The 26,939-nt window shown below is 36.8% G+C and overlaps 1 protein-coding gene across 1 annotated transcript; it reads left to right on the forward strand.

Annotated features, from left to right (window-relative positions):
- The first annotated feature begins 73 nt into the window (after positions 1-73).
- Positions 74-26,930, forward strand: LOC132279306 (bifunctional dethiobiotin synthetase/7,8-diamino-pelargonic acid aminotransferase, mitochondrial). Its single transcript, XM_059781234.1, has 14 exons — positions 74-1,048; positions 2,287-2,457; positions 2,661-2,922; positions 3,190-3,270; positions 4,227-4,347; positions 6,688-6,836; positions 14,737-14,831; positions 19,074-19,189; positions 19,283-19,429; positions 21,362-21,495; positions 21,583-21,714; positions 25,031-25,165; positions 25,420-25,532; positions 26,546-26,930. The coding sequence occupies exons 1-14, from the start codon at positions 270-272 to the stop codon at positions 26,745-26,747; spliced, it is 2,637 nt and encodes an 878-aa protein (XP_059637217.1). The 5' UTR covers positions 74-269; the 3' UTR covers positions 26,748-26,930.
- Positions 26,931-26,939: the final 9 nt, after the last annotated feature.

Here is a 26,939-nt window from a genome sequence, read left to right on the forward strand (position 1 = left end):
GTCGACTCAGTAGTCAACAGATATTAACGGACCGTTAAAAAAAATAGTTTAAAATGTGATTAAAACAAAAAAAGAAATAAAATAGATTCATAAAGTTATCGGCCCTTCTCGTCGGGAGGCCTCAGTGGTGCAGAACCGTGAACTACCCGAAAGCCAGGTGATGAACGTTTCATCACCGCTAGAGCTGCAACCAAATTGAAAGGATAGAAGGCTATTACAAGTTACAACAGACACCCAAAACCCCACACAGACCTAGGTTTATATGCACAATGTTGCCAATTTCTGCTATCTTCACTTCTACTCACATCCGCTTCTTCTCCAAACCATTTTCTATCCACCTCCGCAGACTACTCTCAACCCAATCATCACCAATTGAATACACACTCTCTCACCCCATTTACACTATATGGGGCTCCAACACCGGCGTCGGCAAAACCCTTGTTTCCGCCGGCCTTGCCGCCTCCATTCTCTCTCCTCTTTCTCTCTCCTCAACCCCCATCACCAAATTCATCTACCTCAAGCCAGTCCAGACCGGCTTCCCTTCCGATTCCGATTCCTACTTCGTCTACCGTAAATTCTCCGAAATCTTTCTTCACCGGCGTCCCCCATTTACCGTTTTTGCTTCGAATCAAACCCTCAAAGCGTCAACGCCAGCTTCAAAAGCCACATTAGGTGCTGGGTATGGTGTCGAGAGTCTCCAGACCGAAGAGGGTGGAAAATGGGAAAGTGGGTTCAGGGATTTGGGGTTGTATGAAGAGAGAAAGCTACAGAGTGAGGGTGGTGAGGAGGAGGCTGCAGTGGTTTTGGAATTGATTTGTAAGACAATGTATGGGTGGAGAGAGCCGGTTTCGCCTCATTTGGCAGCAGAAAGGGAAGGGGCCATGGTGAGTGATTCAGTGTTGTTGGATACATTGAAACGTTGTTTGGGGATTGGCGTTGAAGGTGAGGGTGGAGAGGATCAGAAGGTGAGTGTTCTGAGTGTGATTGAAACTGCCGGTGGTGTTGCAAGTCCAGGGCCATCGGGTTCACTTCAATGCGACTTGTACCGGTATGTGGTTACTCAATTTGCTAATGTATTTTGTTGTTTATATTGGTCCAACTCTTTTCACCTCATTTATATGAATTTCAGAATTATTCATTTGAATTTTCGGCAAACTGATTACAAAATTGAAAATTTTGGGCTTCCTGAAATCTTTAAGAAGATATTACAAGATCTTGATCAAATGGTATATGTATTGATGATCTCTTTCCCCTCAATTCCCAGCCCATGATCTATTGTTGAAGAATAAGTTAAGTGTCGGAACGCAGTTGTGAAAAGCACACCCTCTGTAACAAAATCAAGGCACTTTAACAGATCTCTGTATGGTAACACTTTAAAACCTTGTGTACTAACTGTGAAAAGTTAGGTAGTTTTTGGTGTTACCTGGAATTCAATTATTAAGATGTAAAAGACCAACTTTACAATCAATCATCGTGTATATTTACGTTATCATGTTGAATTTTTCTTGATGATTAAATAACATTCTTGGCTTAAGTAGTGTTGAAATTCCTCTGGTTTCCTTGAATGTAGTACTCCACCTCTTTATTGTCCCCCAAGACAAAATTTCAGCTACATATCATTAACGCGTGCAATCTATGCATAGATCTCTAGAGTGGTAATATATTTGCTCTAATACAACAATCTAGACCATAGTTATTGATTTTGTCATGTTTCGGCCAGAATGACCCGAACATACTGCTCTGTTAAAAAGAAAGAAAAAGGAGTGCCTCAGTGCATGTTTTGTTTCTTCTGGATTGATCCGGGTTATTTTGGCCGTTTCACCGTCTTTTGGACAATTTGAACTAGTAACCAGTATTTGATTGGTATGTTGTTGCTTTTACTTTTTATGGTTATGTATGTATAAGATTTGGCAATGACTCTAAGCATGGCATAATGTTGAAAAGGCAGATTTACTTTGAGGCTAATTGGATTAGTCTTGGCAAAAAATTCATTGAAAGCGAGCTTTGGAATTCTCTTCATATTAGAACTCTAACCCTCTTTTAGAGAGAGAGAGAAGGTTTCTGAATCCATCTATCCCCTTATTGTTTGGTGAGTTGACTTAATAGACACTTAATGTGAGGATTAACCATGTGATCTACACTTAATAGACCTTTATAACTTTTTGGTTTTTCCCCCCTATTCAATTGGCGTATGAATTGTGATTTATGCTATGCATGTTATAGAACTATGCTTTTATTTTTTTTTTATTTTCATTCAATTTAGGTCTTACTTACACATGTTAGCAGGCCTTTCCGGTTACCTGCTATTCTCGTTGGGGATGGACGGCTAGGTGGTATTTCAGGAACTATTTCAGCTTATGAAAGTTTAAAATTACGAGGATATGACGTAGTTGCTATTGTTTTTGAAGATCGTGGTCTTGTAAATGAGATGCCATTGTTGTCTTATCTACGGAATAGGTAACTATTTCATCTCTCTATATATTTGTACTCTGTTCTTTCTTGATTATATTTAAGAAGTACAAATATGGTTTTACTACCATTTGTTGAGCATATTATGTTGTATTTCATATCTGTCTCTCTTATGCAATTGGTACATTTTTTTTTTTTTTTAAATTTTCATCTTTGATAATTGGAGCATTATTGTCATTGATTCTTTTTAGGGTTCCTATTCTTGTGCTTCCTCCTGTTCCACAAGATATGTCAGACAACCTGATGAAATGGTTTGATGAATCTCAGAATGTTTTTAGTTCTCTTAAGGAAATAATGCTATCAGCATTTGTAGAAAGAATAAAGAGATTACATGATATGCCAAAGAAGGCAAGAGATATTTTCTGGTGGCCATTTACTCAGCACACACTTGTACCTGAAGAAAAGGTTATGGTAATAGATTCACGTTGTGGCGAGCACTTTGCCATTCACAAGGTTCGTGTTGTAACATGTTTGGGTTGCAATACAAGTTTGTATTTTTAATTGGTAAATACTTTTTGTCTGTTTGCAGTAGGATATTTTAGATTATTTTTGGTTAACCAAAAAAAAAAAAATGAAGGTTCAATTGACTGCTGTTTTTTTAGCCATAATGTGTAATATTTTTTGTAATTTTATGCCTTCTTGCAAGGTCTTAAATATTGCTACACAGCATAATTTCTGTCAGATCCCAAGCTAATATTGTGTTTTCCTTTCCAAAAATAGGTCAAGAATCATGATCTCATGACTCAACAATTTGATGCCTGTGCTAGTTGGTGGACGCAGGGACCTGATGCTACTTTACAGGTCTTCATTTGACCTCCAGGCACTTCGTATTTATTCTTGCAACCACAGAGCTCTCTTTATGATTATATCTGGTCAAAAGAATAATCTTTTATTGGTATCTTTCCTGAGATATCTTTTATATTCAATTGCATGAGTCTGGCAAGACCAGTTATGTTCACATTTCTTTTATTATTTCTTTTGTGTTGATAACAGTACGTATTCTATTATACAAGAGGTTTTACGGAAACTCTAGACTCTGCACAATTTCCCCTCTTTTACTTGTGTGTGCGTGGAGAGAGAGAGAGAGAGAGAGAGAGAGAGAGAGACTCTAAGAACACATCCACTGCTGTATGCAGGGAAGCACAATTACTAAATACTCTAAGAACACTTCCCCTGCTGTATGCAGGGAAATCGTTTTAGTTTGTACTTCAATTTTTTTTTATACCGTAGAGCACTTCTTGTTGCACCTCCATTCTTTGAGATTCTTGTATATAGCATGAAATGTATGGTTTCAATCATAATCCATCATGGGACCAGATAGATAATTGGAAAGAGAATTAATTTGCTACATTTAAATGGCCTTTTTGTTGTTAATTTTAATATAACAATAGAGAAATGCCTATCTAAAGCCAAAATAATAATAATAATTATAAAATAATAATAGGGGCAATGGCATCATCATCAATTCCAAGTCAGAACCTCTCAGTTATTGGCTTTCTATTCCTAGATAAAGTTTGTAACGTTCCTTGAGAAAATTGACTCCAAATTTCTCCACTCAGATCAGGAATTTATACAATTCTCTTACAGAAGGAAGTAGAATTTGAAGTGGATTTTTGTAGGTTCCACTTTCAGTTATACTATTAAAGGGAGACTACATATGAAAATGAGGTAGAGGAGATTAAAGTCATTGTTGCTATTTGCTTCTGAAAATGTCTGCAAGGTTTTGTTTACTGTGGTTGTGTTTAGCTGGGTTTCAGATTGAGCTAGCAAGAGATATGGGTTATACTGCTGCAAGATTTGGGCATGTAATGTTTCCTGAGAATGTTTACGAGCCAGCTTTAGAATGTGCAGAACTGTTGCTTGATGGTGTTGGGAAAGGTAAGTTAGTTTTTCATTCTGTCTTTTAGTTTCCATGAGGAAGATTTTTGGGATTGTTCTTTTCCAAAATGTAAATAAATTTTAGTTTGTTAAAGTTATCTCTCTAGATAAATGATTTCAATGTTTGGTCACCTGTTACACACTATTTGCCAAGAATATTGCAGATGATAAGTGTAGAATCCATGAGTTAGGAATTTCTTATCTTCTTGTGTTTTGTGAAGAGCTTCACCTCTATTTCTTTTAGGTTCGTTCTTTGTTTACTTAAATTTCGCTTGATTGCTAATTCAAGAATATTGTAAATACTAAATAATGATTACCTGCATTTTACCTTCCATGTCATACTCTCTCTCTCTCTCTCTCCCGTGTTTGATCTGTTTATTATGATTGAAATTCTTCCAAGGACATGCACTTTAAATCATGTTAGAAATTTACAATATGCTCTTGGTTCATTTGGGGAAATTTAAGTCAATTAAATATCACTTCTTTGCTTTGGCTTGGTGTAATAAATTGGTTTTGCTAAGATTTATCTCCCAATTTGTTAGTATCATCATGAATCAATATGGATTTTTTATTTGAGTACCCAACTTAAATAAAAAAATTAATTACTGGTGTGTAGTCTCAAGTATCACTTGATACATTACATAATGAAGACATGGCATGATTGAATAACTCGTGAATCTAACTAAGGTTATTTGCTCCATTGGCAGTTTGTTTCCTATATTGTTGACAAATATAAAGAAAAATTAGTTGCAATTTTTGTTAATTTGTAGAATTGAGAAGCTACTTCTCTGAAAGTGATTATTCTTTTTTCTCTTCTTGAAGTAATCCGTAGGTTGTGAACTACTGATAAAAGAATTATTTATAGAGAAGTGGAGAAATGGACGACGATGGCTAATACTCAACTCAATTCAACTCAACTCTATCTAATTTCCCTCTTTCTTAACGTAGTATGTATATATTCTTTTACCCATCCTTTATATCTAGTTTAGAATAAAGATTGCAATATGGTCTTACCCATCCTTTATATCTAGTTTAGAATAAAGATTGCAATATGGTCTTAGTGTCTTTTATTACCTTTATAATTTCCTTGTTTGTATACTTGTATTTTCTGGAAAAAAAATATATTTAAGTGTTTTTTGGCCATCTTTTATATCATTCCTTTTTTTTTTTTTTTTTTTACTTTACTAAGTCCGGACATTCTTGTCCCACCGTCAGATAGAGTTCATCCTCTTTTTTGATTATTCAATCAATGATCTTTTTGATATTCTATTAGTACACCAGGTTATCATATCCTTCATTACATTTCATCTTCTTAATTCTATGTTTCTTCTTTTGCTATTATTCTTAAAAAAAAAAATTCGTTTAAAATTCACTACCCAGTTATTTTTACATTTATTCTCCTTTTCTGTTTTCTTGATTGTCCTTTAGTACATACATCTAAACTTGTCAACCTTTGTTGCAATGATAAGCTTTCTCTCAGAATAAGCTTTCTCTCAGAAAAACCTTTTTCTGTATGTTAGATGATTTACTCTTTTAGTTAGAAATTATTAATTTGATTTTTTTTTTAATTCCACTTGTAATTTATTAAATGTTTATCTCTCTTATTAAAGTAGGTAATTTATGCTATCATAAGATCATGTGATACTCAGTCACACTGAAGTTTAGAACAGCATTCCTTGCGTCATTACTATCTCCAAATCTTTGCTCAACATGCACATTTCATACCTCCAAAGCCTTTTCCTACACGACTTTTGCTATAATTGAATTTTCTCCTCTAATATTCCTTTAATTAATTCATCTGTATGCTCTAATATCCTAAGCAAACTTCTTTACCCGCTCTCGTACAAGGTAGTGCAGGAACCCTAACCCACTTTTCACTGCATCTGGGTGTTAGTGAATCACTCCTTCCATGTCTCCAAGCACCTGAGAGTTTATGCAACATGTTGTTTCAGGGAACATTCAAATACTTATCGGAATATTTCAGACTTAATTTTTATAGGGCCCGACAAACATGTTTCACTGGCTGTCAGCTGTCTAACACAACCCTTATCGTTTTTCCAGAGTTGGGACTAGCTGTAAGGACAAGACACTACGTGAGACAGGCAGAGTTCTCACAATGTTAATTGTACATATATATTGTTATCCATATTGGCACTTAAAGAATAGTATCAAATATATAATATCCAAATCTTATTTCTCTTTGTCTCCGTCTCTTCCCTCTCAAATTCCTTGAACTTGATCTATGCATAAGTGCTGCTTATAACAGCGCTACATTTCTGATATTGATTACTATTAAGTCTTATTGATAAAGGTACCTCAAAACATTTTGTTTCCTTGCAGGATGGGCTTCTCGGACATTCTTTTCCGATAATGGATCTACAGCTATTGAAATTGCCCTCAAGATGGCATTTCGCAAATTCTTGTTTGATCATGGAATTCTTGCAGATCTTCTGCATTCCAAAACAGATGAAAAATGTGTTGAGCTCAAGGTGAGCATCGATGAATACATGTTCTCATTCACAATCATACATGTTCTGTGGTAAAATGTGCTTGCTTATAGTAGAAATATATAAAAAGAAGAGAAAAGAGAGAATTGTGTAAAGGCTTGAATGAGATCAATTACCCATTCACAGCTCTAGTATTTATAGATAAAATGAGCACATGCTCATATTACAAGAAAGGAAACTAAATCAAATCATTGCATATTCTATGCTTAGACATATGCGTAAATAAAGTCAAATACATAATTTGTGGCTATCATATCTCACAGATAATATGGTAAATCACATCCCATGATTTGGGCCTATCATATCTCGGCTATTATGGTAAGTTATACCATAAATCGTGGTATCATAAAAACTAACACTCCCCCTCAAGTTGGTGCGTGGATATCTGAAACGCCCAATTTGGACAATGCATTCTCAAACACAATCTTGCTGACGCCCTTTGTAAGAATGTCTGCAAGCTGCTGAGAGCTTGTGACAAATGAAGTGCAAATTTGACTAGAGATGATCTTCTCTCGAGTGAAGTGACGGTCCACCTCTATATGCTTAGTCCTATCACGCTGAACGGGATTTGCTGCTATGCTAATGGCAGACTTCTTGTCGCAGTAGAGTGAGAATGGAAGCGACATTGGAAGGCACAAGTCTGTCATCAAGGTTTTCAGCCAAAGCAACTCACCTACCCCAAGAGCCATAGCCCTATACTCTGCCTCTGCACTAGATCGAGAGACAACATCCTTCTTCTTATTGCGCCAAGTAACCAAGTTACCACCAATAGTGGTACAATAACCTGAAGTAGACCTCCTATCTGAAATTGATCCTGCATAATCAGCATCTGTCCAAGCCTCAACGCGTAAGTGACCATGATTAGCAAACAAAATACCACGGCCTGGACACCCTTTTAAGTAGCGAAGAATCCGAATAGCTGCATCAAGGTGTGGGGCACGAGGAGAGTACATGAATTGACTCACGACACTCACGGCATAAGCAATGTCAGGTCGAGTCATGGATAAATAGATGAGCTTCCCCACAAGTCGTTGATTCTGACCAATATCTGACAACAACTCCCCCTCAGAATCAACCAACCGATGATTCTACTCAATCGGAGTATTAGCAGGACGAGCGCCAAGCTGACCAGAAGCAGAAAGCAAGTCAAGAACATACTTGCGTTGAGAGATGAAAATGCCAGTGTTGGAGCGAGCCACCTCAATGCCCAAGAAGTATCGTAGGGGACCAAGATCCTTAATCTCAAACTGACGGTCAAGATAGCTCCTAACCTCATTAATTCCGGTAGTATCATCGCCGGTAAGAATAATATCATCGACATACACAATGAGAGCAACTGTCTTACCGCCTGAATGACGTAAAAACAAGGTATGATCAGCTGCACTTTGATGGAAACCAAACTTGAGCATAGCAGTGCCAAAGCGATCAGACCAAGCTCGAGGAGACTGCTTGAGGCCATATAGAGAACGACGAAGACGACATACCATACCAGAATGAGCAGGAGAACGAAAGCCCGGAGGAGGAACTATGTACACCTCCTCCTGCAAATCACCATTAAGAAAGGCATTCTTGACATCTAACTGAAATAGAGGCCAAGATCGAATTGCGGCAACGGAAAATAATACACGAATGGTATTCATCTTGGCAACAGGGGCAAAAGTCTCTTGATAATCTATGCCATAAGTCTGAGCATAACCCTTGGCAACCAATCGGGCCTTGTAACGAGCAACTGACCCATCTGGATTATGCTTGACTGTAAACACTCAACGACAACCCACAGCCTTTCGTTCAATAGGAAGCGGGACCATGTCCTAAGTCTGATTTTTCTCAAGTGCTTGTAGTTCTTCTGTCATAGCATCACGCCATTGAGGTTGTGCTAGCGCATCTGCAACACTGGAAGGAACAGGAACCGAGGCAACAAAAACAAGAAAACTCCGATAGGAGGGTGAGAGAGTATAATCAGAAACAAAATTAGAAATAGGGTAAGTACAAGAACGTTTATCCTTTCGAAGAGCAATGGGGTGATCATCAAGCGAAACAATAGCTTGAGAAAGCGAAGCTGGTGCCGAAGGAACAGGGCAGTCGATCGTGGGAGTAGAAGCTTGTACCTGTTGTCTCCGATTATAAACCTGTGAAAAAGGAACAATTCCCCTTGCTGGAGGGGTATCACGAGGAGGAATTATAGAAGAAGAAACAAGTAATGGTAGAGGAGTTGAAGACGGAAGAAGGTGATCATCCATTATATTCAATGGGAACCATTCATTCTAAGAACCAACTGAACCACTATAGTATGGTGTATGCTCAAAGAAAGAAACATCCATGGATATAAACCGCCGACGACTGGGAGGATGGTAACACCTATAACCTTTTTGAGAGTGAGAATAGCCCAACAACACACACTTCAAAGCCTTGGGGTCAAGCTTTGTACGAGTTTGCCCCAACTGCTGAACATAGCACACACACCCGAAGACTTGTGGAGGAATAAAAAATAGAGATGAATTGGGATGTAAGATTGAGAGTGGGGCTGCAAAGTGAAGAATCCTAGAAGGAGTCCTATTAATGATGTAAACAGCGGTAAGAACTGCATCTCCCCAAAATGACTGGGGAACATTCATGCCAATGCAGATTGCTCTGGCTAAGTCAAGGATGTGGCGATTCTTTCTCTCAGAACGACCATTCTGTTGAGGAGTTTTAATATTAGCTAGCTAATGCGCAATCCCAAATTCTGTACATAACCGTTGTACCTCCCCATAAGTGTACTCTGTACCCTGGTCAGATCGGAAATTTTTTAATGGTACGACCAAATTGAGTTTGAACCATTGTCATAAAATTTTAAAAAATAGTGTATACCTCATTTTTTGGTTTTCATAAGATAAACCCAAGTAACACGACTATGATCATCAATGAACAACACGAAATATCGAAATCCAAGGCTAGAAGTAACTGGGCAAGGACCCCACACATCTGAATGAACAAGATCAAAAGGTGTTAAAGCAGATTTATTACTACTAGTAGGATAATTGGAACGAACATGTTTAGCCATATGACATGTTTTACAAGATAAATCTGACACTGCCACGTCACAAAATAAGGAAGGAAATAAATGTTTCAAATAACCAAAAGAAATATGTCCTAAACGCATGTGCCAACGCATAAGCTGGGCTTTATTAGATGAAACAATATTAGAAAATGAAGCTGAATGTGCTTGCGGTGACAAAGGAGCATCCAACAGGTATAAACCGTCCACTTTACGCCCACTGCCAATCGTCCGTTTCGACACCAGATCCTGAAAAATACAATGAGAGGGAAAGAACGTTACACTACAATTTAATTGTTTGGTAACGCTACTAACAAAAATAAGATTTGTAGTCAACTTTGGAACATGAAGTGTATTTGACAAAGTTAATGAAGGAGTAACTGATATGTGACCCTTCCCAGCAATGGAGGATGGAGAGCCATCCGCAATGCGGACCTTGCGTTGGCCAGAGCAGATACTATAAGATTGGAAGAGTGAGGACATACCAGTCATATTGTCTGAAGCACCAAAATCAATGATCCATGGTGTTGAATATGTAGATACGCTATGTGCAGACGCAATAGTACCTGAGTGGGCATAAGTGGAGGTTGGCTGAGATGATGCCTCTATTTGGTTGAAGAATTGCTTGAACTTGTCCAAATCAGCTTGAGTCAAGGTAACTGTGGCAGAAGATGTAGAGGCAGGGTTGTCAGGAGTTGACAACGAGACTAGTTGTGTAACAGAATGTGCAGAGGATTGAGGCTGTTGTTTCTGTTGCGGTGGACGTCCATGTAGAGCATAACAACGAGATTTGATGTGACTAATTTTGCCGCAATGGTCACACCGTCCACGTTGTCGTCCCAGAGGAGGACCGGTGGTAGTGCTCTGAACTGACTGGGATGGTGAAGTTCCTGAAAGGTTGGGAATCCGAACTGCCATAGCAGAACGATCAACAGAAGCAAAACCTGATGGATGAGTCCGGCGCCTCTCATCTGACAACACATAGGAATATGCATCCTCAAGAGTAGGGAATGAAGATAAGCCCAATAAATGAACACGAGCATACTCAAACTCGTCGTTCAACTCGGCAAGAAACTGAAACACTCGATTCTTCTCCACAATTCCTGCATATAAAACTGCATCATCTGGATCCTTTCAAGAGTGGAAGGAATCATAATATGACATCTCCTCCCAAATAGCACAAAGCTTGGCGATGTAACCTGAAACTGTCAAGTCACCCTAAGAAATTCTGGTGATATCTCGCCCCAGCTGGAAAATTCATGCATTATTTTGCCTTTGAAAATAAGTGCGTTGAACTGAATCCCAAATCTGCTTAGCAGTCTTCATAAACATATAACCAATAGCTATGTTTGGTTGCATCGAATTGACTAGCCAAGACATAACCATAGCGTTATCTGCAAACCACTGTGGATATGCCTTCTCTGACTCAGCTGGCTCTTTCTCAGAACCAGTAATATAGCCAATTTTGCCTTTACCACCAATGAACATCTTGGCAGACTGTGCCCAATTCAAATAGTTGGAACCATCCAACTTCACTGTGGTGATTTGAAGTCCTGGTTTTTCTGATGAGTTGGTGGGAAAAATGACACCACCACCCACAGAACGTGAGCGAAGAGAATTAACAGTCGAGGACCCTGAATCTGCCATAATCTGTCACACGACAATAAAAAGAACTCCAAAAACACCACAAATTCTGTTAATAAATCAAAGGGTCTCTTCAGACCATAAACAATGTCTCCTCAGACCATTCCCGAAAAATCCAAATACATACCTTTTTTAAGGAGCGCTGCCCGCTTACATATAGCCAGACAGCCTCCTTCTTAATATTCGGAATCTCTTTGTAAACTAATATTTTTTACCCAAACCCTTCTAGGTATTGGAAACCAACTATCCCAATTTACCCAACCCTAAAAGAGTGAAAAAGAAATTGTAAAACTTAAAAATACTTGTTTTCAATCACAAAACAGCAACACAGAAAAACATGTGTAGGCAACGTCACACGATGTCACAAACAGCCTAAGGTAGCTATCGCACAAGTAGCAAGGCTGTTGAAAGGTGTGGAAAGGTGTTGGCTCTGATACCAAGTAGAAATATATAAAAAGAAGAGAAAAGAGAGAATTGCGTAAAGGCTTGAATGAGATCAATTACCCATTCACAGCTTTAGTATTTATAGATAAAATGAGCACATGCTCATATTACAAGAAAAGAAACTAAATCAAATTATTGCATATTCTATGCATAGACATATGCGTAAATAAAGTCAAATACATGATTTGTGGCTATCATATCTCACAGATAATATGGTAAATCACATCCCATGATTTGGGCCTATCATATCTCGGCTATTATGGTAAGTTATACCATAAATCGTGGTATCATAAATGCTAACACTTATAATGTGAGAAGTTTGTTTGTTTTTTTTTTTTTTTTTTTTTTGAAAAACATACCTCCTTGCTTTAGTGACCACATTCAAAAGCACTTCAGGTTTCTTTAATTCTTCATTAAAGCCTTCGTTGGTCGCTTACAATTAGACTTCTTCAATCCTAAGAACTTAAGATTGGTTACACGGTTCTGTCTTCTCCAGTCAATCCTTTTTCAAGCCTTCGTTGGTCACTTAAAGAAATCAAAAACTGCTTTTAGTTGCTCACTTGTATTACTTTTTTTGTAGTTGTTAGACTGTTACAATTGCCTATCTCTTATTATTTTAGTTGAAGTCATTAGACTTCAAAAATTTTACCAATTCTAATACAATGATAAAGTTTTATTTTTTTTAAAGTAAAACATTTTTTTTGAAAAAAAAAAAAAAAAAAAAAAAAAAAAAAAAAATCAACGAAATGAGTTTTGTTCTAAATCTAGTTATCAACTGTTGGAAGTTCTTCAGCACATCTAGACAATCACCTTGTTGTCGTGGCTCACCAGACTCTGGTGTAGGTTACAGGGGGGACTTGGATAAGAAAAGTTCATCTTCTCCAGTCCATTTCCTCCAGTCGGTTCTTTTTAAACCTTCACATCCTGAATTCCTTGCTCATGTTCTTTTAGTTGAAGTCATTAGACTTTTACGATTTGCTAGTTCTTATTTTTTTAGTTGAAGTCATTACCCTAACAAATTTTGTTTAGTAAGTATGATTTAATGATGAAGTTCTTATTTATTTATTTATTTTTAACTTACTGATATCCTTTCTATATTGCTAATGAGTTTTTGCCAAATTAAGTTATTTACTTGAGTGTTTCAGTACATCAGTACATCTAGATAATCACCTTGTTGCCATCGCTCACCCAGGCCAGGTGCAGATTTTGGGCCACTTATATAGGCAATGATGTGGCCTCGGCATTGCCTCACAAGCAGTTTGATTATGCTAGATGCCACTTATGCAATATGTCCTTTTTGGAGTTCACTACCTTTCTTTTGGCTCTTCTACACTCACCAACCACCTGCCCTGGTGAAGTAGTAGTAGCAGCAAAGTGACAACAAGGCCGATTGATAAGTAACATGATACATTTACTTTAGTAGTTGATTTAATGCATAGTTGAGGCCTAGAAATTTTGTGGTCTTATGAAGCATGGACATGGATGGATATTAAATAATAAGGACACACTGATATGGAAAAAAAGGATATAGATACATGAGGACATGTCATTATATATATGTATCTATTTGTATATATAATTAGAATACAATTGTTTGTCACGATATTGACATATATAGTTCCAAACAATCATATTTTAAGATCTATCATATGCTCATTGTTTTTAACTTACAATTAGAGTTTCATATGAGGAAACTGAGGGTTATGTTGCTACATCTCGACTATGGACCAATTTCAAAATGGTTTGCCATCTTTATATTTCAAATTTTCTGCTGTAAAATAGTCTAAATATGTATAGCCCTTGTTATATTTTTCTTTTCATTATACTTCACTATTATACTAGAAATGTCACAACTCAATGTTTAAGACAGATCAGGCATATGTCTTGAAGAATTTGGGAAGTATCAGATATTTTTTCAAGATTAAAAAAATTATTTTTAAATTATGCATATGCTAATGAATCATCAGACACTATTCATGATTATCGAAGGAGTGTTGGTATCTTATGAGAATATGATGCGCTTGTCGAAGTTTTGTGCTTCATGGGTGTGATCTTATACCAATTGATTATGATTTTCTCAGTATCGTTTCTATTTATTGTCAAGAATCTGATATTAAAAGAGACTCTGGTCCAGATCCTCTATTTGGATGAACTTTCGTTCGGTGAGTTTATTATGCAGAACCCGTGTCTTTGGGCAGTCCTATTATTCTATTCTTCATATTTTTACAAAAAATATGGCTCATAGATGAGAAATGTGCATTGAGTACACCTTTTGGAAATATGGTACACTGGCTTCTTAACTATTTTGATTTCACTTCATTTCACAATTCCAGATGTGAATTTAGAAATTATGCTGCATTATATATATATGTGTGCGTGCGTGCGTGTGTGTGTGTGTGTATTTGTCACTCTGTGATGTACTTTTTATCATGATTCTCTCTTTGTTTATGAGAGTGGAGATACAATGCAAAGAATTCCACAATTGTAAGTACAGTGTGCACATTTTTTATGAAAAATCAAAGTAGTACATTTATTCTTTTCATTGCCTGTACCTAGTTTACCTGTTGCCAGCAAGGCCCACTTTTGTGGGCCTTCTCCCAGAACCTCATTTTTTATTGTTGTGATTGGATAACATGGAGCATAATATCCTTTAATGCTGGTTGACATTAGTAGAATGTGACCTTGCATGTGTTAGGTGGATTGGCTGGTAAACGCAGGTGGGGCTAATCATAGTGATATATTTTTCACCTAATTCAGGTCCTAGCTCTTAGAGGTTCTTATCATGGTGATACTTTGGGTGCTATGGAAGCACAAGCACCGTCATCTTATACAGGCTTTCTCCAGCAACCATGGTAAGGTATTTCTTAACTAAAGTTTCCTACAAAAAAATTCTATTTCACCACTTGGACCTTTAACTTCTGGAGTAATGTTCCTTGGGGCATGTTCTATGTCTTCTATTTTCATGATAGGCCTAAATATGTGTTGTATTCTCATGGTGGTCTTTTGATATATGCAATTCCAATAAAACTAATGAAAACAATTATCAATCGTAAAATAAGTGTAAAACATTTTTAGACCCTTGTAAGGTACTTTAATCTGTGAAGATACTGCTAAATTTGACGGGATTTTTGAGGTCTAAAGTCATTCTTGGAAGGGCTATAAAATATTCCCTTTCTTATTATATGTGTGATATGCTGATGCATTAGAATGTCACTTGCTGGGACATGCAAGGCTGTAAGAATTAATGACGCATATTCCCCCACATATAACTTTTGTGTATTCTCAGTCATCTCTCCTCGCATTTTCATAAGCCGCCTCCCCCTCCTCCCTCCCCTCTAAACTCCAACTGTAGTTTTAAATTTCAGCTCAATTTGTGATTTGCAGATTTTTGGAAACTTTGAATCTTTTTGTGGGATTGAAATATGTCAACCAAAGCAATGTGAAATATTAAATGACAATCAGGGGAAAGGAACTAGAGAACTTTGATGGAATTGGAGCCCTTTGGTTCATAGATTGAAGCATATCCTTATGAGAATTATATTATTCTAAACTGAGAGTCTTGCCATGGTTGATTGACTCCTTTTAGGCCTAGTTTGGTACGCAGGAATGAAATGGAATGATGCTGGGAATGGAATGATCATACTCATTCTATTGTTTGGTTGCAAATATGAAATGATGTAGGAATGAATGATAATCCCAATTCGAAGTGGTGGTGGTGGAAGGCAACAGCGGTGGAGGCGGCAGTGGTGGCGGAGGGCGGTGGGGATGGGCGGAAGGCGGTGGCGGTTGGTTAGAAATTTGATTTTTTAAAGTTTTACATGGGAATGAAATAACTGTGGAATGGATTTTCATTCCATCAATTTAGATGTGGAATGGATTTTCATTCCAAGACAATAATGGTCATTCCCACTTTATATTTCATACCAAACAAAGAATGGTTGGAATGGGCATTCCATTCCTGCATACCAAACTAGGCCTTAGTGTTTTGAGGGGAGATCAGATTTTGCTCTCGATTCTTTTATATATCTTTTTTATGCCCCCTGTGCAAAAAACAGTGCTCCCACTTGCGGAGCTTTACTTTCAAAACAAATAAATACACAAATGAAGAGAAGAAGAAAAAGAAGGAATGGCACAGTGGCAACTATTGTGACAGCACCTGGTGTATTATGCAGAGTGACTTGTTTGCAACTGAACTGAGAAAACATCCTATCATAATTATAAAGAAAGAATCAATTAATAATAATTAGTCTTTTCTATGCTTAAATCCAGTAATTCAAAGAACTTTTAAAATATGAGGTCTTGCATCACATTTCACAACTGTGTTATCTTTTTTCAGTGTTCAAATGATCAAAGTGAGTATTGAGATTGCCGATTTTCATTTTATTTTTCTTTCTTTCTTGGGTGATGTAAATGAACTTTTTCTATTCAAACCTTTTGGGTTCTTCGAATTTTCTGTGGGCTAACTTAGTCAAACATGAACCAGCAACCTTTTAGGTGCATGGAATAGCTGTTTGTATGAAAAGTTGCTAAGTGCTATAATGTTACAAACTCTTGCACTTGGTTTTCTAATGTCCAAATTGTGTTCTATGTGTGAACGTCGACACTTTCCTTTTTTGAATAATGGAAATAGGCTGGATCATGTAGTGATTCATTTCTAATCTTTTACACATTTAGTTGCAGAAATATGGTCACTTTAAGATATAACAAGAAAAATGCACTAGTTTTTCTGAAATAAATAATTGCACATGTAAGAAAAATCCAAATGATATAACTTATGTGCATGTATAAGTATACTACCAAAGTGGTATTGCATTGTTATATTTTGGATAAACTCTTGAGCCACTCAACCTAATGAGATCTTGGCTCTTATAAATGGATGCTTTGTCGCTCTTGCTGTTCCTTTATGATCTAGTTCTAAAAGTTGTCAAAACCTTGACAAATATCTTTTTGAATTGTTTGTTGCTCGATAATTAATTTGAATATTGGCATGCTAATTCATAAAGCTCTTGTTCAGATACACGTAGTATTCATACGTATGTTTGTGTCATATACTTCTGGGACACTGACAATGGGTCTTTGTGCTGGGATTCAGTCATCTTTCATCTTTCTGTAACAACTCTCACCCTATCCAGACACAATATTGTTTACTTTTGGCTCCCCCGGACCAAAGACTTCCGAGGAGGTCACCTATCCCAGTACTACTCCATAGTAAACATGCTTAAGTTTGGAGTTCTGATGGGTTCACGACCATCACGGCTTTAAAGCACGATGTATCATAGAAGGGTGTTGAACCTTACATATAGCACTTCACCTTCCCCAGGCGATGTGGGATCATAACACCCTGTAGCCTGTCATCTTGGTAGCTCGTCCAGTGTCTCGCACCCACCCACAAAAGTCATCACAATCACCCCCCAACTGCAATATTGTTTTGGTATGTAAATTTTCTTTTTTCTTTTGAAATATAAAAAGTAGAATTGTAAAGAAAATGCTACATGTAAGCAGTGTTGTTAAAGGCGCGCCTAGACTCGAGGCTCAGGTTTAGCGCCTATTGTCATCCCAGGCTCACTGATGTTTATTAGGCGCGCGCCTCAGTTGCGCCTCGTCCTATTTGTGAGGTGCGCCTAGGCGCGCCTCACTGATATTTGTTTAAAAAAATACGATTGTTCTATTTCTTAAGCCAAAAAGGGTACTTTTGGCAACTTAAGAAACAAAAAAGAAAGCTTAATCATACGATAGAAGGAACTTTTGTTCAAAAAATAAAAAAATAAGAAAGCCCAAGAGTCAAAGTGTTAACCGAACAATGATAGAATGAGATTGTGAGACGAAGATGAAGCCCTAGTTGCAGAGATGAACGACGAAGCCACGTCAGTTCTTTCTTTTCTTTTTTCTCTCTTCTCCTCTCTTTTTAGCTTTGTTTACATCTCTCTCTTCGTCTAGTTCTCTCATCTGTCTTTTTTTTTTTTTTTGTTAACATATTTATTTCTTTTTGTGCTTTGTTTTGCCATTCAAAAAACACATGTTGCTTTGCCTTTCAAGAAAACAAATTTGTACTCTATTTTATGGTTGTTGGATGCTTGTATAGTTGATGGATTTACTGTTTTATGGTTGTTGAATGCTTGTATAGTTGATGGATTTACTTTTTTATATTTGATATTAATTTTTAGAATATTGATATGACTTGTGAGATATGAATGTTATTATGGTAGTTTAAATTTTCAATTGTGCGCCTCACTTCACTCAGGTGCGCGCCTCGCCGTGCACCTCGCGCCTAGGCTCCAAAGGACCTCTAGCGCCTTGGGCCTTTAATAACAATGCATGTAAGGATCTTCATCCAGTTCTAAATGAGGTTTTAATTACAAGAGGACACTACTATATACATGGAGGTCTATTTTTTGTCCAAGTATATCTGGGACATTGACAGCAATCAACAAGCTTAGATACGGTCATGTTTCACATGTAGATTTTGACATGCATAGATATGTAAAACATTTTTCAAATGTAACGAGTACAATTATAAAGAAAAAGCTTCTGTGAGAATCTTCATCAAAGTTCTAATTAAGTTTTCATCTATAATAGGATTCTACTAGACATGGACATTTAATCATGTATTCTATTATCATGTGTTTATATATTTGATCACGTGTCATTGCTGGAGCATATCCTGTTGCTTTGGAATTTCCTCTGTGGTATGCACGTAGCACATTGATTTTGCCTCGTATTTGTGGCCTTGGAACGTAGGCAGGATGAATCTGTAAAGTTGTTAGGTATAAGTTATTATTTTTACAGCTTTGATTTAGTTTTGCAGAAAGCTTCTTGAATTCAATAGTATGCTAATGTGCATTTTCCTATAGTAATTTTTGTTTTCATAACAACTTGTATGTTTTGATAAATAAAAAATCATTCAGGCTGCAACACATTTGACCTTTCTGGGTATTTACTTCTATTCTTAAACATGAGTTAAGTTCTTGATGGAAGTAAAATTTCATCTAGTTGCATTTATATTCCAAGACTAGCTAGGTCCATGATCTAATTGAAGAACAAGGAGAACAGCTTAGTTGTGATGTTTTAAATTTTGAATCTATGAGGTATTGCAGGTACACGGGAAGAGGTATTTTTCTTGATCCCCCAACAGTTTTTATGTGCAATGGCATTTGGAAGCTTTCCCTACCTGAAACGATGCAATTTGAAAAACTGAAAGCAGAAGATATGTGTGAGTAAAGCATGTTTAACCTCTTCTCTACTGATATTCTCATTGTTAGGTAATTATCTTTGAAATTTATTAACAGGTAGCCTTCTCTAGCAGCCTTCTACTTGCGTGATGAAGTTTTCTGTAAGAGCAGGAACGATTCAAGTCTTGCTGATAGTTATTCCTTACATATAACACAAGAGTTATTGCTACATTCCCGGTCAAGAGGGTTCACTCATGTTGGAGCATTGATTATAGAACCAGGCAAGATTATGATCTTATGTATTTGTTATTACGATTGATCTGGTCAAGCTTTATTTATTCTTTTAAAATTTTGGAATCATTTTGTTTTATGTGAATATGTAGTGTACATTTGATTAATATGTCAGAAAAATTCTTCAGTAATTTATTTATGAAGATTTTCTCATATATATTTCAATTCATCCGTTTTCTCAATTCCAACTTCTAAATTTGAAAAAATGAATGATGAGTTCTCATGTTTCACCTCCATGCTCTATCTGATTTGTGACATACTAGTGGCACATATGCAGAGGAGGATTGGGAGTTTTTAAGCCATCATTTTAGAGTTTCTTGTTACTCGATTTCTTATCTAGGGGTTAGTCCTATGTTTTTTTTTTTTTTTTTTTTTAACCGGACAAATAATAGACAAAAATCTCCAGTTTTGAATCATTGAGCTCTGACATAGAGATAGGCTGAACATATCCCTTATGCGTTTGACATGCACAAAAAGAAAGGAGAAATTTCTCTTTGGAAGTTCTATTAATGATCAAGTGCTAATTCCATGGGTGGATTACAAATATATTACTAATATGTGACCCAGGCTAGCAAAAGTCAGCTGCAGCATGTGCACACAATAGTATGTTGAGAGAGTCCGCTGCAACTCAATTGCAACTCTTGGGATGGCTGTGTACACCCTAGTTTAAAATGGCCTATTTTTTAGGTGCACCTTTATCATTTCTTCTATTTCAGCCCCCCTCCACTTGAAGGAAATTCTTTGTCAAATTTAGGAATTGGAGCCTTTCTTATACCCTTTATCTTCTTCCTAATCCATCTGTCCACATATTGGCAACTCGAGATTCCCTTGATCTTCAACTGATTGAAGATGGGACCAACAATAAGGGCTAAATATTAATTTAGAACTTAAGATCTTAATAAACCACTGAGACAACTCTTTAAGCATGTCAATTGATGAAATTGCATCTTTTGTTTTCCGATCTTTAATATCTTCTCACCTTAGTGACAGCAAGCGGCAACTCTCAATAAGAAACTCTTATCTCCACCATTGCATTTCATTAACTCAATGTGCTGATAGTAAAGATCATTGTCGTCAGCCTTTTCTTCTCTTTTCTCAAATTCTCCATCCTTATAGCCGTCAATGAAACCTCCATCCTTGTAGCTGTCATACTAACCTCAATTTTAGCCTTTTCCCAAATTTTTATTAAATTAGGACCGAGAGATCAAGAGTTTCTAGTCTGTCATGGACTTTTGTCTGGTTACTTGCATATTTTGGTTTACTGCAGAATGTTACTTGGTTGTGGACTGTCAAGTGGGTGTCAACACTCTCTCGTCGAAAACCTTTCTAGTTGCATCTTAACAGTCGTAGTGGGATTGATAGCCTTTGTCATGTTATTAGTTGGCTGTAGCATTCACAGTCCTCTTATAAATCTCTGCAAAATGTTGCGCTTTTGTTTTAGTCTCCAACTAGTAAATGCATGAGGAAGACCTATCACACACTACATTTTATGCTTGAGTGGATTGATTTTATTGTCGGTACTTCAAATACTATCGGAATTATGAACTCTCTCTAGGCTGGCATCAATAACCTGACCCTATTCAAATGTTTCATATTGCCACTACCTTAATCCTGTGTCTCTTTTGTTCCTATGAGAAAGTTGTAGCTGCTCCAAGAAATTGAGTCGATAAACTTTCTTGTGAAGTCTGCTGAATCTTGAATTCCAGATTTTCATGGTCATAGAGGAGTATGCACAGTTCACTTAGGCTCGATCACAGAGGCACAGTGGACTGCACCTTAACACTTCATGCATACAAGTATTTAAATTGTAGACTTAGTCTTCATATCATATTTTGGCAAGTTTTATATTGTGCAACTTGACTTGGGGTGCCTTATAAATACCCTAGAGATGCGTTATTACCCATTTTTTGATATTTTTGTAGTCATACATGCTTCTGGTGGAATGCAAATGATTGATCCGCTTTTCCAACGTGTACTTGTTAAAGAATGCCAGAGTCGAAAAATTCCAGTTATCTTTGATGAGGTTTTTACAGGTTTCTGGCGTCTGGGAGCAGAGGTTGGTTGAACGTAGTAATTCAGTTGCATCTCTTTTTTAACCTTTATCTTTGTAGTCAATTCATAGGGTGTTTATCTGTCTTTCCAGTCTGCTGCAGATCTACTTTGCTGTCAACCAGATATAGCCTGTTATGCAAAGCTGATGACTGGTGGCATTATACCCATGTCTGCCACATTGGCAACAGATGCTGTTTTTGATGCATTTGTTGGAGATTCAAAGGTAATTCACTACTGTCAGTCGCTTTGACTTGAAAGGCACATTCGATTTAAGTTATATTGGGATGCCACCATTACTGATAATTTTCCGTAGCCAGGACTATGTCATTATGTTAGAAGAGATTGACAGTAATTATTTAACAGCACCTCTTGAACAGTAAGCATTGATAGGGGTAATCTGTTTGCATGCCTTACGAATTTTCTTTTGAAAGTAAGAATATGTTTCTGAAATGTAACTTGAAATCTGTGAATTATTTAATAGGTTCTTCAATATATTGGTGTTCACGGTTGGTAGTATACTGTTGGCTGCCATACAACTTATGCAGTTGTTTATCTTTATTCTCACTTATGAATTAACTTATAAAGTTAATAGATACTGATATGTTCAGTGTTGTTAAAGGCGCGCCTAGGCTTGAGGCACAGGTCTAGTGCCTGTTGTCATCCCAGGCGCACTGATGTTTACTAGGCGCGCGCCTCGGTTGCGCCTCGTCCTATATTTCAGGCGTGCCTCACTGTTATTATTATTTTTTTAAATGGTTATTCTTTTTCTTAGGCCAAAAAGGGTACATTTGGCAACTTAATAAACAAATAAGAAAGCCTAAGGGTATGAGAGAAGGAACTTCTGTTCAAAAGAATAAACGAATAAGAAAGCCCAAGAGTCTAAGTTTCAACCGAACATAGAAAGAGTGAGACTATGAGACCAATGACGAAGCCCTAGTGGCAGAGACGAACAACGAAGCCATGCTAGTTCTTTTTTCTTCTTCTTCTTCTCTCTTCTCTCTTCTCTCTTCTCATCTTTGTTTAATTTCTCTCTCTTCGTGTAGTTCTCTTCTGTGTCTTTTTTTGTTTTGGGGGGGGGGGGGGGGGGGCTTTATTTTTTCTCCTTTTTCTTCTTTTAACACTTTCTCTCTCTTCTCATCTACTTCTCTCTCTTCATCTACTTCTTTTGTCTCCACGCCTTTTTTTTTTCGGCTCTTGTTAACAGTTTTTTTTTTTTTGGCTCTGTTTGCCTCTTAAAAATACAAAATCTGTTTATGGTTCTTGAATGCTTATATTGTTGAAGGATTTACTTTTTTATATTTGATATTAAATAAGATTATTGACTTGACTTATGAGATGTGAATATTATATGGTAGCTTAAAACTTCAAGCGCGCGCCTCGCCGTGCACCTAGGCTCCAAAGGACTACTAGTGCCTTTGTGCGCCTTGAGCCTTTAATAACACTGGATATGTTATAACCTGCACAGCCACATTGGTTGCTAATAATTGGTTGTGCACTGGACTGCCTCCTTTTATTTAATCTATAGCGATTCAAGGAGTAAATTTAAAAATGGAAAGTGTGAAAATTGACATGGTACTCTGTTTTCTTGCCTTTTGGACTTTTCCCTGAATTTTTTTTTTTTTTTTTTTTTTCGAGTGTAACCTTAAAAACATTCAATCTTTTCTTCATTTTTGCTTTATCGACTTTGTTTGCATAGGTAGAACTGTAGAAGTATATTTACTTGCAATACGAGGCACAATGTGCTCCTTCGAAAAAACTACCTTTCAATCTGCAGAGAAGTTCGTCCACACTAAAAAGTTATCTGGACTGCCAACCAAAATTTCAGGAGGTCCTTTCCCCTCAAAATTGAGCAATTTTCACATCCTTCTCACGATGTCAATCTCTAAAACATTCCCTACCTGATTGTTTTCTAGGGTTAGGATATTTGTGATCTCTAACTGGAGTCCCAGTTAGTTGTTGCACAAATCGTTCCTAGTGGATGGATTTTTATCACTTCTGCAGACATTGAAGCCTCTACATCAGGTCCCTTGCTAAAGTCTTTTTGTGGATACTCAGGGTGAAAGTGGTCAATTTTTCCTGGCCATGACCATTACCCGGTTGCTTTCTTAATAAGTTTTGCACCTCCTTCACCAGGACCACCACTTGTCGGGTCAGATCTACTAATACCTCATACTTCTGTAGTTCTGTTTATGAGTAAGTTGCTCCCTCCTTGCCATTAAGGCCTTGAAGCAGTTCCCAAGGATTTGAGACCTCACTCCAGAAGGCCGGAAACCCCAGTATTCATAGCAATATTTATGTCAGCTAATGGTGAACAAAAGAAATAGAACTGTGAAAAATGGCACATCTTTTTAAACAGAAAGATTTTGTGACATTGCAGTGTAGAATAGCCTATTAGAACTCTAAAAATAATGTTAGCGCATCTGAAACTGAAGAAACACTGATTTTCATACTTAATAGCATTTTTTTGTCAAAGAGAGAATAGGGACAGTTCCATTAATGTTGCTGGTTTCTCATAATCCAATTACCATCACCCTCTCCTAGTCATACATTATCATTTGATTGTTCTCTAAAAAATTATTTTGCTGTTCCTTTATGCTTGTATCTCAAATCTCGAACTCCAAGCTGCAGTACTTATTCATTGTGATCCTTATACTTTAGTTACGATTGTTTACTGTTATCCGCAACACATTTTCTACGGCATTTTGAGAGGAAAGAATTTTAATTTTATGTGTAAAAATTATTTTTAGAAATTACTCTGACAGGAATTCAGCAATGACAATTTGTTATTTCATGAAATGAGAGTTGGATTGTAACAGGGTTCAAATTCGATTAAAATAATTAGTAATGCTACTATAGATTTATTTTGCATTTTCCTCTATAGATGCTACTATCCTGTCCAGATTGTTGTTTACATTGTCATCATGATTATCATATTCTTATTCAAATTGTCGTTTACATTGTCATCATGATCATCATATTCTTCTTGTTTTTCAATTTCTTAGATCTGATGAGCTCAACTCTGAATTAACCTCAAAATCTTCCCTATTCTTAAGCCTTAGTCTTACCTAGAATTGAATTTTAGATCAACCTCTATACTTCTCATCTTGTGCATAATTTCCCCACTATATTAATTTCCCAGGTTGCCTCCATTCAATTCCTCTGTGATCATTGTGTGAATTGGTTGTCCTAGCGTTATTATTTTTTCTCTAGAAATCTTGTTAATTATCTGTCCCATCAGAAACATAAATAGAAACATATTTGGGCTCAATAAAATATGTTGAAATACTTTAAAGTGTGTTTATCTGACTGACCATGTCGTCATGTCAAAGAAAGGAGGTCGTATCAGTCACTGTGTTGGTTTTTTTTTTCAACGCCTATGTTCTTGTCTACTGACAATTGTGAAAAACTAATTCTTTAGCTTAAAGAGTTTTTCATGATCATGCCTAGTTTCCTGCCTGAATTTACACATGTTTGTGCTAAGAAACACATTGTCTTAATTGTACGAGTAAAACGCTTAACTACTTTTATTCTGGTTTCAGCTCAAGGCCCTTTTACATGGACATTCCTACACTGCCCATGCTATGGGGTGTGCAGCTGCTGTTAAATCCATCAAATGGTTTAAGGACCCTCAAACAAACCTTAATTTAATTTCTGAAGAAATGTTGCTTAGGGAGGTAGGTGGAAACACTTTTTCTGTGGTTTTTTTTTTTCTTGTTTTTTCCCCCCTCTCTATTTTATATTTCTACCTTGTCTGGTGTATCGCTAGTGCTTCGCCTACTTGTATGTATTATAAGTTAATATCCCAGGTCTTGATCTTGTGTAATGTCTGGATGTTAGACATTTAAAAGATGATCTGTTTGTGCATCCTGCAAATAACCTTTTGTGCTTAGGAATGAATAAAAAGGATTTTACTTTTGGATGCCTGCAGCTATGGAATATGGAACTAGTGCAGCAGATCTCATCACTTCCAGTAGTTCAAAGAGTGGTCTCATTAGGAACTCTTTGTGCCCTAGAACTCCAAGCAGAAGGCTGCAATGCTGGGTATAATCTCATTACTATACTTCTATCATTTCTTTAATCTTATGTTGTGTATCATTTTTAATCTTAAGTTGTGGAAAGTATTGTCAATGGGTTACTCGCTAGCACCTTGGGTTTGACAATGTTGCTAGTAATAAGCAGAAGGTCTAATATAAGCTTGTATGCGGGAAAGACAGAGCTTCTATTTCTTCGTGCTATTATATTATGTGTTCTAGTCGTTTGCAACAATATCTTTAGATAATAAGCCAGGGCTTGTTGTAAAGGTTGTTTTCAGGAAAGAAAATTTGAGCATCTCATTGAAATGTGGTTCATGTTCACTTTGTTCTGGATCATACAAACAGTATATATATCCATAATTAGTTTGAATTTAACCTAAAATATATGTCAACTGGATAATACAAAAAATGAAACAAGCAGCCAAAAAATGTCTGGCCATGGAACTTTATGATTAGCTAGAAATGATGGCAACTATTGATTTTGATATCACAAAGACACTGATGGAGGTCAGAAAGGCTGGATAATTTGCAGCTGCATATATATATATATAGATATATATTTTGATCAGTAAAGCAAACACACACACACACACACTTTTACTCACACCCGGGCTCAAACCTCTTCTTTGAGAATGGGGAGGTTATTCCATTGGGCTGCAAGCCCTTTGACGTTATCACGAACAGCATCTGGATATTATTCTAGTTGTAGACACAGCATACCTGCATTAGTAATCTATTGTAAGGGCTGAGACCTGTCCTCTTGATGGCATCGGCATAAATTCCATTATGCGACTTTTACTTTTTAGCACTAGCCAACATATCATTTCATAAAACAAAATATACTAGTGAGAAACTTCATATTACCAACTTTTTAACCCCCAGGGTACCGTCCCCAGTCAACTTGCTTTTGTTTTTTTTCAAGTTGCTGAGATTTCTCCTTCACTGTGTGAAGAGGCCCGTGTTTTGTTCTGCCAGTTACAACTTACAAGTAATGTTTCAAAACGAGCTGAATTTGTGCAGGTATGGATCACTCTATGCAAACTCTCTTATTCAGAATCTCCGTCAAGATGGTATTTACATGAGACCTCTGGGTAATGTCATTTATCTCATGTGTGGGCCTTGTACATCGCCTCAGATCTGCACCCAACTGCTGGAGAAGCTTCACACAGGACTTAATGAGTTCAGCCAAGCTCAGGAGAAATTAGGATCTTATGTATCTTAGGAAGTTTATATATCAGCTCTTAAAACTATTTATGGTTAATTGGTGATTGAAAATTCTGTTATCTTTACTGAGTTTCTGAATGGTTTAGTTGCTCTAAAAGGTTCTCTTAATATTGCGTTACACATTACAAATTATACTAGTGCTGTTCGTTATTAATATCAAAATTATATAATTTGTGATTAAGATTGTCCA

The sequence above is a fragment of the Cornus florida genome, unplaced genomic scaffold (assembly GCF_030987335.1).
Source record: "Cornus florida cultivar Cherokee Brave unplaced genomic scaffold, ASM3098733v1 CherokeeBrave_3.0.0_Hap2_Chr10, whole genome shotgun sequence".
Lineage (NCBI taxonomy): Eukaryota > Viridiplantae > Streptophyta > Magnoliopsida > Cornales > Cornaceae > Cornus > Cornus florida.